The sequence below is a fragment of the Prionailurus viverrinus genome, chromosome F1 (genome assembly GCF_022837055.1).
Source record: "Prionailurus viverrinus isolate Anna chromosome F1, UM_Priviv_1.0, whole genome shotgun sequence".
In the NCBI taxonomy this organism is placed as follows: Eukaryota; Metazoa; Chordata; class Mammalia; order Carnivora; family Felidae; genus Prionailurus; species Prionailurus viverrinus.
The window spans coordinates 8,270,895-8,291,510 of NC_062577.1; the positions used below are offsets into that span (position 1 = coordinate 8,270,895).

General features: G+C 39.8%; 1 protein-coding gene across 5 annotated transcripts in view; it reads left to right on the forward strand.

The window, feature by feature from the left end:
• The window catches only part of DCAF6 (DDB1 and CUL4 associated factor 6), a 136,273-nt gene that overhangs the window by 60,644 nt on the left and 55,013 nt on the right, over positions 1-20,616 (forward strand). Inside the window, exons 11-12 of one of the 5 annotated variants that reach the window (XM_047840857.1) lie at positions 10,203-10,367; positions 17,697-17,756. The exons of 1 other annotated variant lie outside the window; for it this stretch is intronic. In XM_047840857.1, the coding sequence (XP_047696813.1) occupies positions 10,203-10,367; positions 17,697-17,756 (225 nt within the window). The remainder of the gene's footprint in view (positions 1-10,202; positions 10,368-17,696; positions 17,757-20,616) is intronic. 3 more of the 5 variants (XM_047840858.1, XM_047840859.1, XM_047840860.1) reach the window with 3 other exon arrangements.

Consider the following 20,616-nt stretch of genomic DNA (forward strand, 5'->3'; position numbering starts at 1 on the left):
TTTTATAGCAGGCATTTTTTTTTTTATCAGTATGTCTTATTTTGGTCATTCATTTCCAGTTTCTGTGGAAATAGAAGCTAGAGTCAGTTATGTAACTATTAACACTTGTGGACAATTTGTAATAATAAGCTAAAGCAGAGCTATAAAATCAGGTTTTCTACTCTCTAATTGACATAGTTAACATTTCAGCTTATGGGAAAATAAAATATTTTGGAGTGTTTGTGCAGTAGGGACAGAATCAGTCCAAAGTTTGTTTGTCAGAGCAGGTAAAGTTGGTAAAAAAAAAAAAAAAAAAAAAAAAAAAAAGTAATAGCATTCTTGGAAATATTCTTAAAGATTCTGATCAGTTATAAGTTATCAGGAAAACTGAGCAAGAACATTCCCCGGCTTATATTCATGTTCCACTGAATTCTAACTCCACTGGTTTTTAAACACACTTCTGAGTAAAGTACTTAGTTTGGAGTTTCATTTTTCTTTTTTTGTTACAGATATTTAACACAGTTAATATTGCATTTCAGATTGCTAAATCCATTTCAATATCTAATGTAAGTATTAAGTAGCAATTTGAATCATCAAAATAGAAAAAACATTTGTGATGATCATGTGATCATTGTTTTGATCACTAATTGGCACCTTTGCCTGTAGTTTTTTTTAAAGATGTAAGGAAATAGTTTTAACTGGTAGAGTCTCAAAAGAATTTTGGTTGACTGCACTATGGAACATTGGAATATTTCCATGTTGTGAAGATAGTATAGCTGTTGAAGAAAATGATTTGATGTTAGATGTAACATCTAAAGATTATGCCTGGAATTGTTTTGATAGCAAGCTTTGATTATCCCTTTAACAATAAGGGCTTAATGAGTTTTTCTGTTTTGCTTCATTCCCCCCCCCGGCCCCCCCCCCCCCCGCCCCCGTCTCTTCTGCACTTCTAGGTTCAGATAGGTTTATGGATACTAGGAATAGGGCAGAGTGTCATCTCAGAGCCATGATTTTTATGACAAACATACTTTCTTTTATTGTGCTTTAGTTTGTTATGCTTTGCGTATATTGTGTTTTTTACACATCGAAGGTTTGTGGCAACCCTGCGTGGAGCTAGTCTGTTGGCACTATTTTCCCAACAGTGTTTGCTCACTTCGTGTCTGTGTCACATTTTGGTAATTCTCACAGTATTTCAGATCTAGTCACTATTATCATATTTGTTATGGTGATCTGTGATTAGCGATCTTTGATGTGACTAGTGTCATTGATTTGGGGCACCACAGACGCCACCCACACACGGCAGGGAGCTTGCTCGGTAAATGTGCGTATGTTCTGACTGCTCTTTCAAACAACTGTTCCGCTCTCTCTTTCTCTCTTCTTGGGCCTCCCTATTTCCTGAGACACAACAGTATTGAGATTAGGCCAGTTAATAACGCTAAAATGGCTTCTAAGTGTTCAAGTGAAAGGAAAAGTCGCATACCTCTCACTTTAAATAAAAAACTAGACATGGTTAAGCTCAGTGAGGAAGGCACGTCAGAAGCCTAGATAGGCAGGGAGAAAGCTAGGCTTCTTGTGCCAAACGGTTAGCCAAGTTGCGAATATACAGAAGTTCTTGAAGGAGGTTAACAGTGCTACTCCAGCGAACACACAAATGATAAAGAAAGCATAACAGGCGTATCGCTGATACGGAGAAAGTTTTAGTGGTCTGCATAGCCACAACATTCCCTTAAGCCAAAGCCTAGTCCAGGGCAAGGCCCTCACTCTCTTCAGTTCTGTGAAGGCCCAGAGAGGTGAGGAAGCTGCAGAGGAGAAAAGTTTTGAAGCTAGCATTTCCTATTCTGAAAATCCGAGGGCCCTTAAGATTTATTCTAAATCTACTCTGCCTGTGCTCTAGAAATGGAACAAGCCTGGATGCATGGTTTGCTGAATATTAAGCCCACTGTTGAGACCTGCTGCTCAGAAAAAAAGATTCTTTTCAAAATATTCCTGTTCATGTACAATGTGTCAGGTTACCCTAGAGCTCTGATGGAGATGTACAACAAGATTTATGTTTTTATGCTGCTAACACAGCATCCATTCTGCAGCCCTTGGATCAAGGAGTCATTTTGACTTTCAAGTCTTCTTATTTAAGAAACACCTTTTGTAAGGCTAGCTGCCATAGATAGTGATTCCTCTGATGGATCTGGGCAAAGTAAATCAAAAACATTCTGGAAAGGATTCCCCATTCAAGATGCCATTAAGAATATCATGATTCATGGGGCACCTGGGTGGCTCAGTTTGTTAACCACCTGACTTCTTCTCGGGTCATGATCTTGAGGTTCATGAGTTCAAGCCCCATATCGGGCTCACCGCTGTCGGTGCAGAGCCTGCTTCAGGTCCTCTGTCCCCCTCTCTCTGCACCCCTCCCCCACTTGCACTCTCTCAAAAATAAGTAAACGTTTAAAAAAATTAAAAAATAAATAAAGAGAATATTTATTCATGGGAAGAGGTCAAAATATCAACATGAATAGGAGTTTGGCAGAAGTTGATTCCAGCCCTCATGGGTGACTTGGAGGGGTTGCAGACTTCAGTGGAGGAAGTGACTGCAGGTGTGGTGGAAACAGTACGAGAACTGGAATGAGAAGCGAAGCCCGAGGATGGGACTGAATTGCTGCGATCTCAGCATCAAACCTGACGGGATGAGGAGTTGCTTCTCATGGATGAACAAAGAAAGTGGTTTCCAGAGGTGGAATCTACTCCTGGTGAAGATGCTGTGAAGATTGCGGAAATGACAACAAAGTACTTAGAATATTACATAAACTTAGTTGATAAAGCAGTGGCAGGGTTTGAGGGATAGACTTGAAGTTTCAAAGTTCAACTGTGGGTAAAATGCTGTAAAATAGCTGCTACGAAGAAACCATTAGTGAAAGAAGAGAGCCGACGCCACAGCTATCCCGCCCTTCAACAGCCTGGTCAGTCGGCAGCCGTCAGCATCCAGGCAAGACTCTCCACCGGCGAAAAGATTGTGACTCGCTGCAAGTTCAGATGATGGCTACTTTTTTATTTTTATTCTTGAGCAATAAAGTGATTTTTAGTTAAGGTATGTATATTGTTTTTTAGACATCATGCAGTTGCGCACTTAATGGACTACAGAATAGCGTAAAGGTAACTTTTATATGCACTAGGAAACCAAACAATTCAGCTGACTTGCCTTATTGGATATTTGCCTTATTGCGGTGCCTTGGAACCAAACCCGCAGTATCTTCAAGGCGTGCCTCTATGGCCTTGCATAGACATGGAATGGAAAGTATGCTTCCTCCTTTGCTGTGGATCCACTTTGTGTGAATGTTTCCTTTATGCCCCTTGTATTTCCTCTGTCATGTTTGCTGGGGGGAAGGAAAGGAACGATGGGAACATGAAAACTTGCCTGGCAAAGTGCCATCTGTGAACCTAATTATTTGCCTTCTCTTAGTCCACAATTGAGTCACTGCGTCGTAGTGAAGAAAGTCACAACCACACATTTCACTGGGTGCTCCGTGCCGGGATAGAACAGTCTTTCAACACTGCTGCTCAACAAGTAGCCAGAATTTGAGCACTCCCCTTTTACCCTCATCCTATCCCCAAGCTGATAACCTTCTCATTGACAGTGGGGCGGTGTGGGGGGCACTTTTTCCTACTTCCGAATCTCCTGACATTCTAGCATCTGTGATAGAAGCAGACACATTTTGAGAAGTGTGTCTGTTCCTGTCAAAGGCTAGACAGTGCAATTCCCATCCCTTTCCAAATTCTCAGGGACTTTGCTTCTTCTCCAGCATCATTATTATTGCCTTTTCTGTTGCATTGGTCCTTTTCCACCTCAGACATGAGCTGTTATTATCTCCTGTCTTAAAAAAATCTTCCCTTAATTATCCCACGTTCTCCTCCAGACTTGTGTCTTTGCTTCTTGTATAATTAGAGTCTTCAGAAGAGTTGCTCGCATATACCGTCTCCATTTTCTTACCATCTTCCATGTGTTTGTCAACCAACTCCTGTCTGCCTTTCAACTCCGTTTCCACTGAAACTTTTGGTCAGTCACCAGTGACTTATGTTTCGCCAAATTTGCCAAATTTTATCCCTCTCTGTTGGTATCTTACCAGGTTTTTAAATCCATTTGCATTTAACATAGTCTGTCACTCCTTTCTGAAAACACTTTCTTTTCTTGGCATCTGATACCACTTTGCTTATTTATTCTTATCAACTGTAGCTGGTTTGCAGTAATCATTGTTGATATTTCTTGTTCTATTACACTTCTGAATGTTTTAGTAGAAATCCTTAGTCCGTGCTCTTTGCTCTATTCTGTATCCGTGGGGGGTTGTTGCATCAATTCACATAGCTTCTAAAAAATTATTTTTTAATTTTTTAATTTGAGAGAGAAAGCTTGCAGGAGGGGCCGAGGGTGGAAGGAGGGAGGGAGGGAGAGAGAGAGAGAGAGAGAGAGAGAGAGATTGAAAGAGAGAATCTTAAGCAGGCTCCATGCCCAGCATGGAGCCCGACATGAGGCTCGATCCCATAACCTTGGGATTGTGACCTGAGCCAAAATCAAGAGTTGGTCGCTCAACTGACTGAGCCACCCAGGTGCCCCTCACGTGACTTTTAATAGCTTCTCTGAGTTGAAGATTTCTAAATGTATGTCGACAATCTGATCTCTGCTTTGAGTTACAAAGTCCTATGTCCAAATGCTTATTTGACCCTTCTTTTTAGTTGTCTTTGGATATCTTAAGCTTAACACGTCCAAACTAAAACTTAATTTAACCTCCTGTCCTTCCTGTCTGCCAATCTCTTCCATATTAGCCATTTTATATTTTAGTAAATTTAAAACCACCTGCCCCGTTTGCTTATTTTAACAGTGTCTGTGTTATTCTTGATTCCTTGCTTTCCTGCATGTCCCACGCTCAGTCCGTCAGCAAGTCCTGTTGGTTTGTGTCTAAAATAACTTCTACTTCTTACATCTCACCATCATTTCTTGTCTGCTAATTGATCTCCTGTATCTGCCCTCACTCCCTTATCATTTATTCTCCATGCAGCAGCCAGGATGAGTATTTTATAGTATTAAATCAGATTATGTAACTTTGCTGTTTAAACCCCTCAAAGACTTCTAATTGCACTTAGAAGTCTCACTTTAAAAAAACTGAAACTTTCTTATACCGTGGGTCTGTAAGAACCGACATGGTCTGGGTTTTGCCCCCCTCTCCAACCTCGCTTCATGTCACTTTCTTAATTCCCAGGGATCATTATGCCCTACCTGCGTTGGTTTCCTTTATTTCCTTGAATGTGCCAGGCAGGTTCTCTTCTGCCTCTTTGTTTCCGATTCTGAGCCTTTGTACTTATTGTTCTCTTCCCGAGAAGCTTCCCCCCTCCATCCCTGCTTATTGTAGCCAACTTCTTTTTCCTTGTGTCTCAGTTCAAGTGTCACTTAAAGGAGGTCTTTCATTCTTACCGTAGCTAGATTCATCTTTCTTTACTAAAATGTTTTTTAATTTTTTTTTCAATATTTATTTATTTTTGGGACAGAGAGAGACAGAGCATGAATGGGGGAGGGGCAGAGAGAGAGGGAGACACAGAATCGGAAACAGGCTCCAGGCTCTGAGCCATCAGCCCAGAGTCTGACGCGGGGCTCAAACTCACGGACCGCGAGATCGTGACCTGGCTGAAGTCGGATGCTTAACCGACTGTGCCACCCAGGCGCCCCTAAAATGTTTTTTATATAGCCCTGTTTACTTTGTGATAAGCACTTATTAAAATTAAAAAAAAAATTTTTTTTAACACTTACTTATTTTTGAGAGACAGAGTGTGAACGGGGGAGGGGCAGAGAGAGAGAAAGGGCGACAAAGATCTGAAGCAGGCTCCAGGCTCTGAGCTGTCAGCACAGAGCCCAGCGCGGGGCTTGAACTCACGGACCGCGAGATCATGACCTGAGCCGAAGTCGGATGCTTAACCAGGCCACCCAGGCACTCCATCACTTATTAAAATTTGTAATTATTTTGGGGCACCTAGCTGGCTCAGTCAGTGGAGCATGCAACTCTTGATCCTTGGGGTTGTGAGTTCAAGCCCCATGTTGGGCATAGAGATTACTTTAAAAAAAGAAGAAGAAAATTTGTAATTATTTTGTTCATTTTGGATTGATTTATGACTTGTTTCTTTTTTTGAGAATGGTTTTATTTTTCATTTTCATTTTTGAGAGAGAAAGAGAGAGTGTGTACGTGAGCAGGGGAGAGGCAAAGAGAGAGGAAGAGACAGAATCCCAAGCAGGCTCCACACTGTCAGCGCAGAGCGTGACATGAGGCTCAAGCTCACAAACTGCGAGCCGAAACCAAGAGTCAGACACTTAGCAGACTGAGCCACCCACATGCCCCCAAATGTTTTTATTTTAATTTAGATAACAGAATATGTATAGAGAAGGCCGTTTCTTTGGATTGAATGGGGTTGTCAGTACATAGAGGTCTCACCTTGAGAAGTGAGTCACCAAAGGGATCCGTGTGCTTCTAATTAAATGGACCACTCAGACAATGAGACTTTAGTTTACTTAATATATGATATGCCTTATGTGTGAATTCCTGCTTATTTACAAATAACTATCCAGATTTACACATTTATTTAGGTCTGTTCAAAATCTTTACAGTTAAATTGAGCTCTGTAGAAAAATCACCGGGAACAGCAGTTGCTCTGTTGTACAGCATAGCAACGCAAATCTTTCAAAGCCCAAATATCCAGATTACAGCTTCCTTAAAGGAGACCAGAGTCTACTCAGTCGAGGTAGAGACAGTATATAGATTAGAAGCAAGTGGAAATATTAGGTTAATGGCCACTTTGGGGAGACCAGAGAAGAGACCAAAGGAACTTGGAAGTCAGTAAAGGAGTGACAGTTCTAGGGAAAAAATGCACAAGGATCACCTGGCCAAGAAGCAAGGTGGGGTGGAGGACAGAGCCACAGCAGGCAGATTAGGTTCCACCGAATTAGATGGAGAAGTAATGCCGTGTCCAGGACAAAAGAACCTATGTATTGGAGGCAGGACATGAGGTTAGAGCTGAGGGGACCTTTGTCGGGTCAGCTGTAGTTTATTGTTCTTCCATTTCAGTGGGAACTACGTCACTGGGGAGATTAGCCCAGAGTCCTTCAGCGGAAAACAGGCAGTGGGCAGGTCGTTTCAGGAGATGGAGGTACGGATTTCCCATAAGCAATTCCTGACACATTGTTGAGGGTTTTTTTGTTGCTTTTAAAATTCAACCCCAAAGTATTCATTATATTCACTTTCCATTTTGGTTCATGTCAACAAAAACTAATTCTCAGTGCATTTATTCGCATCATAAATTATATGTTTATGTGTTTTTTAAAGGACATAATGTGTATGCATCTTACCTGCTAGCAAGACTGTTGTTTAGTCTGGTTGTTTAGTCTGCTTAGTCTGTTTGGAATTTTTAATTTAATATTTGCCATTCCTAGTTAGCTGTGGCAACTTCTGTACCTAGCTTCATTTTTTTGTCTTAAGCCGGGGGCTTGGGGGAAGCCACAATACCAGCCTTAAAAGTAAAGAAGCAAATTCTTCTTTAAAAAGCACCGGAAGCATTGAATAAATAGTTCGGGACGTTATCCTAACTAAATGTTGATTTTCCGAGTTATAGAGCATCAGGGCTTGCACTTAGAGCCCGCTGTTTATATGTTACATCGCATAGTGGATCTAGATGGAGACTCTCCTATCCCCATGAAACACTTGGCAGCTCCAGAGAGAGGGTTTGAAATGATGATGAAGTGAGGCGAATTTTTTTGTGGTTTTTGTTTTCTTAGCAAAGTTTGACGTATAGTTTGACAAAGTAGTCTCTTCATGGTAAATTGTTTTGAATTATAAAATAACAAACTTTATGGGTGCACAGTAATTCTTTATATTGCTTAAAGCATTGCTGTTATGCCATCAATAAATACGGTATATGTCTATACCTAAAAAGAAGGCACTGTGCCACTGAGCATCCCAATTTATTCGTCAGTGAATACCGTCCTGCTCGGTGCTAGAAAATTTCCTAGGAAGAACCTAGCATCGGGAGACTGTGATGATACTTGAATTGTTTGCTGAATCTTAACTGCCAGTCGGCTGACTGAATAAAATTCTTTATAAGTAGAGAACTTGGTAACAAGATGTTAATATCTCTGGCACGATTGATTCAGGAAACAACCAAATTTGCACCTTTATACTCCAGGTAAACGAGGCTAGAAATCGTCGGGTGGTTTGTGTAATTTGCTGCCAGCGTCAACAAGAGACACAGAATTCTTTGTGCCGCCACCATCAAGTCAGCAGCCCTTGCGTCTCTGCCTTGCCTTCGGTTGTGGTGAAGTCGTTCTGGACCTATTTAGAGCCGCTTCCTCTGCTTAGCACTGCAGCTCGTCTCTTGGGGCTGCTCGGGGACAGCATTCTTGCATTTGCCCCCTTCTCTTCATGCGTCCTCTTTCTTCCTTCCCTCAGTTAAACATTGCTCATCAGCACACGGACATATGTGTTACTTCCCAAACTAAACAAACTTCCCTGGGCTCTTTATTCCCCCCCCCCCCCCCCCCCCCCAGCCATCGTCCAATCTCTCTGTTCCCTGTTAGCAGCAAATCATCTGGAAAGGGTATATGTGTGCCTTGTGTCTCTACTCCATTACCTCCTCTTTCTCTGGAACCTGTTCCAGTTGCGTTTTGGCCCCTGTGATTTCTGCTGAAATAGCTTGTCAAGATCATGAATGACTTCCAAGGTGCAAAAGCCAGTGGTTAATTCTAGGTGTCTTTTTTGTCATATTAGCAGCATTTGACACAGCTGCTCCCTCCAACCTCCTCACTGGCTTCTCCTTCCTACTCACGGCTTCTCCTTTCTATTAAACGCTGCAGTGTCCCAGAGTTCAGTTCTTAGACTTCTTTATTCTCTCTTGCACTTGCAGTAGCTTCAAGTCACATCACCAGCGACATCCAATTTATTAGTGAATTCTAGAGTGTTACAGTCAGTCCCTACTCAAGTTCTCCACTGAGCTATCTGTTAGTTCTCCTCTTCCCTCTGCTACTACCTGCTGCTCCATTTTTCCCCGTCACAATAAGTGACAAACTCTTCTTTTTCTTGTTACGTAGGCCCAGAATTTGGGGATCGTTCTGCATCTAAACTATCAGTAAATTCTTCTGCCATTGCCTGTGATATGTCCCCCACCCAGACACACCTCCTCCTCTGAGCATTTGCACTTGCTCTTCCCTCCACCTGGAACGTTTCCTCCAGGCACCCATGTGGTTTCCTGCCTCAGTCCTTGAGGTCTCTCTTCAAAAATCATCTTATGAGAGAAGCCTCCCTCGGTGATCATACGGAAAACAACCCCTCCTCCGCTATCTCTGTTCCCCTCATCTTCCCTGTCCAATTTACTTCACAGCAATTGTCCCTGCTTTACACGAGCACCTACGTGTATATTACATATATGTGTGTGATGTGAGTTCACTGATGTCTTTCTTCCTTTCGGAACATACACTCCACATGAGTAGGGACTATTTTGTTCAGTGTTTTATTTCTCTCCCGAGCCTAAAACGATGCCTCATACATAGTAGGCACTCAAATGTATCTGCACAATTTTATGTTATATTTCTACTTTTGTCTATGACCGCTGCTTTAAGAAAATATTGAAGATTATATAAATATTTTTTAGGTAAAAAAAAAAGTAAATGACAATTCTATTCAGCTGAAAACTATGTAACTTTGACTTTTTAAAGAGCCCTCCATTAATAAATTCCAAGAACTGTTTACAAATACATAACTTTTTCATAATTTTAATTGAATTTTCCTTATTATCTGATCGAAGTTAGCAATTTTGTATATAAATTAGATAACTGATAGTTACTAATTTTTCGTAGTATCATTTTGTTATAGAAAGATGAAATTAGTGACAAAAGGAATATTTTAAAATGTTTTGCTTATGGAAGACTTTATTTTCATTCTATTTAGTTACTTAAATATCCTTCGAGACTATGTGTGTGTAATTCATTTCACTGTGGTTAAATAGACGCATTTGAATACGTGTGTATAGTGTATCTCCTAATGTGATGATCAGTAATTTTTCTCGTGAGTAATTTGTTTTTAATATTCCTCCATGAGACGTGTTTTCTTTATACCCTTCTCTCTTTAATATGTAACAGATTCTTAGCATTTCCTCTCTTATTACTATCTTTTCACCTTGTTTTTTTTTTTTCCTATCTGTGTCAGAATTTTTAAGGGGGCCTGAGATAGCTTTGCTCCGTAAGCGCCTGCAACAACTGAGGCTTAAGAGGGCCGAACAGCAGAGGCAGCAAGAGCTGGCTGCGCACGCCCAGCAGCCTCCTTCCGGTCAGTCTTCTCACGAGGGCTCTTCCCAGGACCCTCGTGCCTCAGGTTATTAACGTCAAGTGTCCTCGAGCGGCTGGTAGAGTTGGTGTCTTAACACTGCTGCTGTGTAACAAGACGCTGCCCTGCCCTTCAGAAAGAGCTGATGGCGCTTACGGCTTCTCCCCGCCTTTGTCGCATCCGGCGCTCCCCGTCGCGGCTAGAGGAACACGGGCGGCAGCGGTGTTGGCCGGAGAGCTGAATGTAGAATAATCCGTTATTTGGTTTGTGACATTTCTGCAAAGGGGCAGATGTATATTACTTGTACGCTAATGAGCTACTTTCTAATAACCTAGTGAATTCAGAGCCTGCTTTGACATTTCTATTGAAATTTCATACATGCTGAAATGATACCTGTGTTTATTGGCCCCTAGCCCTTCCTCTTCTTCTTCTGTTGTTTCTCCTTTGAACATTAGCCAGTGTTCCTGGGAAAGTAGTAGTGCTAGATTTTAGAATTACGGTGTCGTTTGGCCAGCTAGCCTGCTGACTCAGTCATCCTCTTCTGTGATTATTTGCAAGTTTTCAGTATCTGCCTACTTATTCCTTGTGTACATAATCAACTCTCTGATATATAGGACAACAAAAATACTCTACAGTCTCCTGCCAGAATAGTCTTATGCTATAAAACTCATGGGAGTTTTATGACCGTGATAATCTGTGCCACTCTCTCTTTCTTTGAGCATTTTAATGGCCCAGTTCTTTCATGGCCAGGAAGCTCATGATAGTCCACAAATGTTTGTGGGAAGAATTATATAGCATAAAACGGTTTGCCAGTTTAATTCTTTCAAGATGGACGATAGGTATTATATATCCTGTCCTAGAGTGCTACGTAGTAGATGCTGTGCAAATCTTTGTTTAGGAACTAGAGTGTGTCCAGGGTCTCCCACAAATGAGATTATGATACTTTGATGTACTACTTTGTTTTGCCACCCTGCAGAGGTGGGGTATTCGTTACTTTGAGAACTCTGATTTAATTCCTTGGAATTCATTTATATATTGGTAGAACTTAGCAGCCTCCACTTTATAAATAGCTGTTCTACCGTGTGCTGATAACAGAAGCACATTATATAATACCATGGTGAAATAAAATCGGTTTAAATAACTGTAATATAGGTGTGATGTTTGGAACAGATTCCGAGCCTCGTTTTTAATTGAGTGTTATCAGCCAAGGAAAGACGTCTCTGACCATTTTTTTTTTCCTGTACTTAAAACTGACTGGAAAACTTGATTAAATGACAGTCATGACATTTAACAATGAGACATTTTGCTATGATTTTGTGCTGTGCACAAAACTCTAGCTGAAGTGTTTCAAAAGTAAAAATTTTGCAACATAAAAACCAATAAGGAAGTTAAAGTGTTCCTACACATATTTAAATATTTTTAAAATACTGAAATTTAGCAGGTGACAAACCAAATATTAAAGTGAGTTTGAGTATAAAATAAAACTGTCTACATTAGCAGGAAAGAAATGTACATTGTAGACATTAGAACAATATTTTTTAGATTCATCCTTTCATATATAGCTTACCAGTTTGAATTGAAACATATTTTTTTTAAAAACAATAAGCTTTAGAGTGATTATGTAGTCTCTGAAATAAGATGCTGTTTACCAACTCTGAGATTTCTTCTTAAATAGTATCTAGTTTGGTAATCCGTCTATTTGTGGTAATCTTTAAAAAGTAGACATCTTGCCCATTTTGAGGTTGAGAAATGTGTTATCTTTACTTTGTTGTGTTTTGTTGAGATTTTTTTTTTTTTATGTTTATTTTTGGGAGACCGAGAGAGAGAGAGAGAGAGAGAGTGCATGCACGAGTGGAGGGGCGGGCAGAGAGAGAGGGAGACAGAATCTGAAGTAGGCTCCATGCTGCCAGCGCAAAGCCCGATGTGGCGCTCGAACCCACCAACCGTGAGATCATGACCTGCGCTGAAGTTGGATGCTCAATCAACCTAGCCACCCAGGCCCCTCTACTTTGTTTTTTAACAGCCAATTGGGCCCTGAGGCTGTCTTACATGGTCAATATTAGAGACCCTTAGGGCTAACAGTCAGTGTGTATTGCTCCCTTCACCATAAGGTACAATACTTCCTCTGTATCACATGCTTTTTTTTTTTAAGGTTATTTATTTATTTTAAGAGAGACAGACAGCATGAGTGGGGGAGGGTTCGAAAGAGAGAGGGAGAGAGCATCCCAAGTAGGCTCCGTGCTGTCAGCGCAGAGTCCGATGTGGGGCTCGAACTCATGAAACTGCAAGATCATGACCTGAGCCGAAACCAAGACTTGGACGCTTAACCAACTAAGCCACCCAGGCGTCCCTCATCTGCTTTTAACATAGCATTCATACGAGACATCTGAGACCCTAATAAGTCTAATCTTGACATGCCCTGTGTTCATTTGATAACGACATCCTCACATGTCATAAGAACACTATTTGGTAATTAAATGAGGAAAAGTTAAATAATGCATAGTTTGTTACAGAGGATGACTAATAAAAATCTGTATGTTCTGTCCATGTAGTAAATTTTTGATATGAGGAAAAATGAATAAACTTAATACAGAATTCATCTTTTTAGAACACACAAATTATAAAAATACAGAATAGGAATTCAATTTATGAAATTCAACAAGGAGATAGATTTTATTTGAATGACAGTTATTTTATTTTATTTTAAATAATTTTATTCATTTTTGACACACACACACACACACACACACACACACACACACACACACACACACACAACGTGAGCAGGGGTGGAGCAGAGAGAGAGGGAAGCACAGAATCCGAAGCAGGCTCCAGGCTCCAGGCTCCAAGCTGTCAGCACAGAGCCCGAATTCATGGGGCTCCAATTCACGAACTGTGAGATCATGACCTGAGCCTAAGTCAGACGCTTAACCGACTGAGCTACCCAGGCGCCCCTTGAATAACAATTATTAAAACATGTTCTTAAACTTAATGATTAGGTACAATATTGTCTGTGTATTGTGGACATTAATTGATCCATCATAGCTAATTTCTAAAAATTTCATTTTTCAAAGTCAGAATATATTACTTTAAAATATTTTGATTTTTCTAAACTAAAAAGTGCCTTTTATTTCCTAGGCTTTTAAAAAATACATCATAACTTATTTCTAGGCTTTCAGTGATTTTTTTTTTTTTTTTCAATCATAAAGAGGTGAATTTGCCTTCATCAGATTACTGGTTGGATTCTTGTCCTGGCCTTATGACTAGATGAGCTCGGACTGATCATTTGGCTGCTTTGTGTCTCAGTTTCCCAATTACTGATCTATTTAGATAGTGTGGCCTGCCGTAATTCACAGAGATGACATAAGTATGGGGTAGACAATATGGTATAACATTTTTGTATTCCTAAGTACACATAATAATGGGCTGTCTTAATTATAATATCTTCCACTTACCACCTCACAATTACCTCCTATCACAGCCATACACAGTTGACGGCATTCAGGGTTTTGAATGAGCTCTAAAGACGAATGCCCTAAACAACTATGGCAGAGACAGTCAGCGTATTGCTGATTTTAAACCCGACTCTTTTTTTCCATTTCAGGTCCTTTGAAGTCATGGGTTGCTGGCTCCTGCTCAGAGTGACAACACCCTGTGGAGTCTGCTGTACTGGCTCGACCACCACAGAGCCCCACTGGAGCATGGAGCCAGCCTAGAGGGGGTCAGGTAGGAACTGTTTTTTCACTTTATGGCACGGTTTTGCTGATTGGAAAAGAAAAAAAGTAATTTTTATACCCCGAGAGGGTATACAATATTGGTGATTATTTTTGAAAAAGGGCTTTTCAAAACTGAGCCATATTGGAAAAAATCAGCACTTACCCGATCCTGTGCAAGCAGGCTCTACACAACATCTAGTCCCCACTGTCCGTGACAACGGTCACGTGTAGCACTTCTCAGATGGATGCATTTGATCCTTGTTTTACTGTTTATAGCATAAGCTGTAGTTAGTAACTCAGATATGATGTCAGTCTCGTTCTATAAGCATCCGTGGCTACATTGAATGACAGAATCTGGGCACACCAGTGATGAGTGTCTCAGAACTTCAGTCATGGGAACACGTTCCATATTTTTCAGAACAGCTTCCTGTCATTATTTTTCATTCAATATCGTGTTTCTGAATAAGAGGCAAGTAATAGTAACATTAATTGACCCTTTCCTATGTGCTATCTAAGTAGTTTACATGGATCATCTCATTAAGTCTTCATAAGAATAGTATGTGGTAGATACTGTGGTTATTCCCATTTTACAGATGGAGAAACTGAGACATAGAGACGTTAAATGACTTGTCCAGGGTTACGGTATTACTTAGTGGAAAAGCCAAAATTGAACCCAGAAGTCTGGCTGACTCAGAGGGTAGAGCATGCGACTCTTGATCTTGGAGTCTTGAGTTCGAGCCCCATGTTGGGTTTGGAGCTACTTAAAAATAAAAATAAAAATCTTATTAAAAGACTATAATTCCTTATTTTTGTCTACACTGGAGAAAATTCTGATGTCAAGGGGCTGAAGAGTTTTTTCGAGACCAAAACACAAATTTTTTGGAAATACACAGAAATTGGCCATGAGACACCTTGAGCTTAGCACTGAATGAGTTTAGCCTAAAGCTTATCTCTACCTTAAAACTAATAATTCTAAACATGTGCAATAAGCGAACCAACCATATTGCATTTTGTAATAAATTATTATGAGACCATATGATCTGATTTTTTTTTTTAAAGTTTATCTTAGAGCAAGCACACAATGGGAGGGTCAGAAGGAGAGATGGGGGGTGGGGTGGGGGGGGTGGAGAGAGAGAATCCTAAGCAGGTTCCACGCCATCAGCGCAGAGCCCAATGTGGGGCTCGAACTCACAAATTGTGAGATCATAACCTGAGCCAAAACCAAGAGTCAAATGCTTAACCGACTGAGCCACCCAGGCGCCCTAGTCTGATTTTTATTATGTAATGGGTGCTTTCTGGAAGATCTTTATTTCACAGCCAAATGGGGTAGAACATGCAAACATACTGACACAATCAGCACTGAACTAATTTTATTGTGTTAATATTTGGAAGTACTTCTGTAAGTTAGAAGTTATGGGTACTGTATTTATGAATATCTAGTGGTATGAAAACATGTCACTTCACATGTTTATGTGCCAGGAAAATAATCCTTCCAAAAAACAGCTGCATGGTGCCCAAGATTGAAAATAGAACAAAACAATGATCAAGAAGGATTTCTTCTTAAAGATTGGTTTTTCAAGACGGAAGGAACAACAAATAATTCCCCAGCTACGTACAGTATTGTGACAGATATAAAACCAGTGAGGAAACCCTTTTCATTTAATACTATTTTAATGTAAACTTTTTAAATACCTTAAATCATTAAAGAGATTGAAAATATATAATTTTGAGGAGATAATAGCATTCTAGATCTTTCGTTAATGGGTTTTTTAGACATACTCTTTCCTAAATTTTTATCTATAAAATTAAATAAGATGGTCTTTATTTCATAAGACTTGTACATTCCATAATGTTTGTGGAAAAATTTAATATTTGAAAAAAAGATTACCTAGAGAGTTGATAGTTTTCTGAGTGCTCTTAGTTATAAATGAGAGTACAATGAAATGTAGAACAAACACAAATATAACAAAAAATATTTCATGAAACGCTTTCTAGGAGGATTTTCTAATATTTACTTCACTGTGATTCAAATTTTTGTTCAGTTGTTCTTTACTTTAAGGAATACAGTTTTGGTCTTCTAAAAACCATCTTATCTGTTCTTGAAAAACAACATAGGTAGGAATGTTGTATCTATCCCTGAAATGGATAAATGAGAAGAAACCTTAGAAAGGAAAGCAAAGCATGGAGAGATTCAGGAACTGATTGAAATCCTATCATTTCTTCTTTCTTTTTTGTGTTGTGCAGATTTGTTGAACTGAATGTTCTGATGAAGAGGTGATAAGTAAGGATAAGCCAAAGCTGTCATTCAGATGATGATCATGCGTCATCCAAATCTAGTAATTCAAAAGTCTCTGAGCAAACGTATCAGAAGGTAGACGATTTAAAGTTGATAGAAGTGGTCCTAGTGGCAAGATTTAGACTGTTAAATGTACAAATTGAAGCAATCAGGATATACTGAAAAACTTTTCTTAGATATTAAGTTAAGGACGCTCTCAACTCAAGATATTTTATCTACTTTTGGGGAATAAAATGCCATTATGAATAGAAACTGGTGACTATCCAAAAGTGCAAGGTTTTTGTCTTGTTGACGTTTGCTAAGTACTGGAACACAGGATATTAGAAACTAGGAATTAATCTTACATTTTGGGGGGAGCTGTGCTTATTATCCACATATTCTAGCCCCATTGGGACACTGGAACCCAAGCCAGGACTTAGTAGCCACCTCCTATTCCCTGGTGCCTTGCTTAAGTTACTAGGTCCCTAGGATGGCCAGGAAGAAAGGAGCTCAGATCTAAAAATGTCACACGGCTAATTATTGTCAGAACCAGGTTTAGAATCAAAACTCACTAACTCCAAACCAGTGCTCTTTCCATTTTATCATGCTGCCTTTTCCAAACAATAGAACCCATTTATAGAACAAATTCTTACACAGAAACTCCGCGCATCAAAAGGATGAAAAATTAAATGTTTTATTTGAAGCCGGGGTGGAAAGCGTGAAGCCCAGACTGGCAAGCCTATTCCTTTCCTCTCTTTTCCTTTTCCCACCAGGCCCCTAAAAACTAAGGCTTCCACAGACAACAGTTTTAATATGCACAACGTATCTTAGAGTTTTTAAAATTATCTGTGTTTCTGTCATGGCGATTACTTCATTGAAGTTTTCTCTTACAAACCATTTTCTTTGTCTCACGTCTTCACTTGAGCTCCTGTTTCAGCTCAAGGTGCAATACCCACCGTCTAGCAGAGTGTAGTGAGCATCTCATTTCATGCTTTGAATCCTCCAGTCCAGAACGAAAGCCATCTGTGAGGGGCCAGAAAGGGGTTTAAGAAGGGGAAGGAGTCTTCGGTCTAGCGAAAGAGATAACTCTAGTTCTGTTTTATCTACCTTGTACCTTGTGCCTGTGCTAAGTGAATTTGACAAAAGGTATATGCATGGAAGCAGAAGAATATTTTCTCAGCTCATTCTTAGTTTGCTAAGTGCTTGCGTGGAATAACCTGTCTGAAGCACATGGCCCCGCTTACTCACTGCTTGGGAAATATACCACAGTACTTACTTCTGTTCTCTGCCCTTATACATTTGTTTCTTAAGCTTAGAGTTGATCATGACATTGCTGTGCAGTTTTCTGCTGCTTACTTTTAAGTTGAAATCTCATTTTTGTTTCAGATTCTCCTTCTTCTGTGGTTAACAAACAGCTCGGATCCATGTCACTTGACGAGCAGCAGGGTGCGTGCAACAGGAGATGCGCTATGCCCATCCACCCATAGTTTTATTGCGATGCATAAACCAAGCTCTCTCTCTCTCACTTTTTCGTAGCATTTCGTTTTGATTATGGTCTAACAGTCAGTATTTTGTGGGCTAAATTGCCCTACGTGGTATTGTGCATAAAGGTCCTCCTTGGCCTGTGCGGATTATTTTCTACGTAAACTCAGTTTATTTCTACCTTTGGCCCCTTATGCCATCTTTAAATTCTCTTTTTATAACAATATTGTAATGGATATAAGCTATATCTACCTTTAAAAGCTGAGGTGTCATAAAACTGTGTAGAACTGTGGGGTGAGGTTACCATATTACCTAGTGGCTGACCTAGAAAAGGTTATTTGAACATACTAATATTCTGTATTACCAAATGGCTACGGTAATATGTCACTTATCCAGTGGTCAGACTACTGATAGCTTTAACTGTAAGGAATACAATTATGATCTCATTCTGTAGGGAAAATAGTGTCCACAGGTACTTGGCACGTGTGAAGTAGGAGAGTATAACATCACCTTGAAAGCTCTGAGCACAGCCTGATGAGCCAGGTGACTTATTTTTCCGGCTTTATTACTAGCACATCAATCAAGGACAGCACAGAGATGGATTGGTAGAGGAAGACATTCTGACCATGAGAAGGGGAAGCTGAAAAGAAGGATGGAAAGAGAAAGACTCTAAAAACGAAACAAACAGGCCGTTCAGAATTAGGGAAAGCAACTTTACTGTTGTACCTCCGAATTCCCTGGGTTACTCTAAATGTATTGTGATGCAGCTGGTAGAAACCAGTGATGTGAAGTTGTCCGGGATAACTTAAATAATACTTTTCTCTAAGAAGACAGATGCATCATCTCTCTACTATATTTTATAAATATGTTTCCAAAAAATTGGGAAAAAATAACTTAGCTCTAAGGCCGTAAGCTCTTAGTTGGCTGAAAGTTGACACGTATAGGGGTGCCTCATTTGCCAGTGGTATTTGGGAACTTCAATATTGTTGGAGTACCTGTTTAGTGTGAAACAGATCTGATTTTAGCAGTCTTCCTGGAGACATATTCAGAAACTAATTTTAAAACAAATTACTTCTGATCTTAAATTATTCTTTCTAGACCTGAGATGACCACTATTGCTGTGGGTGTTTCTGTTCTTGAGACTGCATGAATGATGAATGATTTGGTAAATGAAATTTGAGAACAAGGAAATTAAGCATGTTTTGTCTGTATGCATTTATTGTAAAGGTATTAACAGTGAAGAATAATTCCCTCAAGGTAAAGTACAATTATATCACCATGTTATAATATATTGTACTACTGTTTAAAACTGCTCTCTAATCAAAAATCTTTTTTGTAAGGATATATGAATGCAAATAGTGTATCACTACCAGAGAGTTGTGGCCAGATTCATATTCTGTTAATCACATAGAGTAATTTCCATAGATTATATTGAATATTTTATTCAGTTAAATTGGTACTTAATTTACATATGATACGGAATATGGCAGAAAGAGACGAAGAAAGGATAACTCGCAGATTTTTGGCATCAATGCCTGGGTGAATGATGATGCCACTTAACTAAGGTAGATGAGTCTTGAGGCAGAAATCAAGAGGTTCTTTGTTTTTTGGCCATGTCAACTATGATATGCCTGTTAGTCATAGAAGGAGAGGTGTTCTATAAAAGGGCAAATACTGAGTAGGTTTGGCAGAAGCTGTATCGTATTAGACTATCATCAATGAACTGTGTAATTAGAAACGTTCTAATGATGAACAGTATATCCAAATGAATTAAACCCTGAGCTTTTTTTTTTTTACATGCCTTTTTGTTTAGCAGGATTACATCCTTTTTTTTTTTTTAGGTTTATTTATTTATTTTTGAGAGAGAGAATGCGGGAGGGGGGAAGGGACAGAGAGAGAGAGGGAGAGAGAATCCCAAGCAGGCTCCGTGCTGTCAGCATGGATGCGGGGCTTGATCTCCCGAACCGTGAGATCATGACCTGAGCCGAAATCGAGTCAGACACTTAACCGACCGAGCCACCTAAGGGCCCCAGGATTACGTCATTTAAAAAGTACTGGGGACTTCTACATTACAGGCTTATATTACCTAAAAATAACTTCTGTAAACATTCAGAGAAACTGCCCACCACGATCTTTCTCATCTGGACTAATACGATAACCTCTCAGCTGGGTTCCTCACACCCACTCAGGCTGCAGCCTGTTCCCAGCAACAGCCAGAGTCAGCTTTTAAAAACAAATCTAATCGTGTCCTTCATCTACCTAAAACTTTTTAATTGTGTCCCTTTGCCCTTCAAAACAACCCAAGTCCATACCGTGGACTTGACCCGGCCCCTGTCTCCCCAAACTTATCTCAGGCCACCCTTCTCTCACTTACTAAGCTTTTGACAGATAGGTCTGCTTTTAGTTCTTCTAGCACTCTCTACTCCTTTCCCTCTCAAAACTCTTATGTATGCTGTTTCCTCTACCAAAAGTCCTTTTCTCCTACAGCAGCTTTCTACCCATCAAATCTCAGAAATTCCTTTCTTAAAAATAATATGACATTTTAATTTGAAGTAATTCTCCCCTCTTACTCTCTTTGTGACCTGTTTTCCTCCATTGCATTTGTCACAATTTGTAATCATACGGTTTGAGGATTTGTTTCATCCCTGTATTCTCTAAATGTTGTTTTCATCGACTCTAATACACTATGACACAGATATGCCTAATACCATATCTGTTATACAGTCAACAATAAATATCTGCTTAAATGAGTGAGTAAGTGACTTTATTAAGTAGTGGGATGCCTTAGGAGAAGCAGAACCAGATTTATGTATTGGAAAGATGA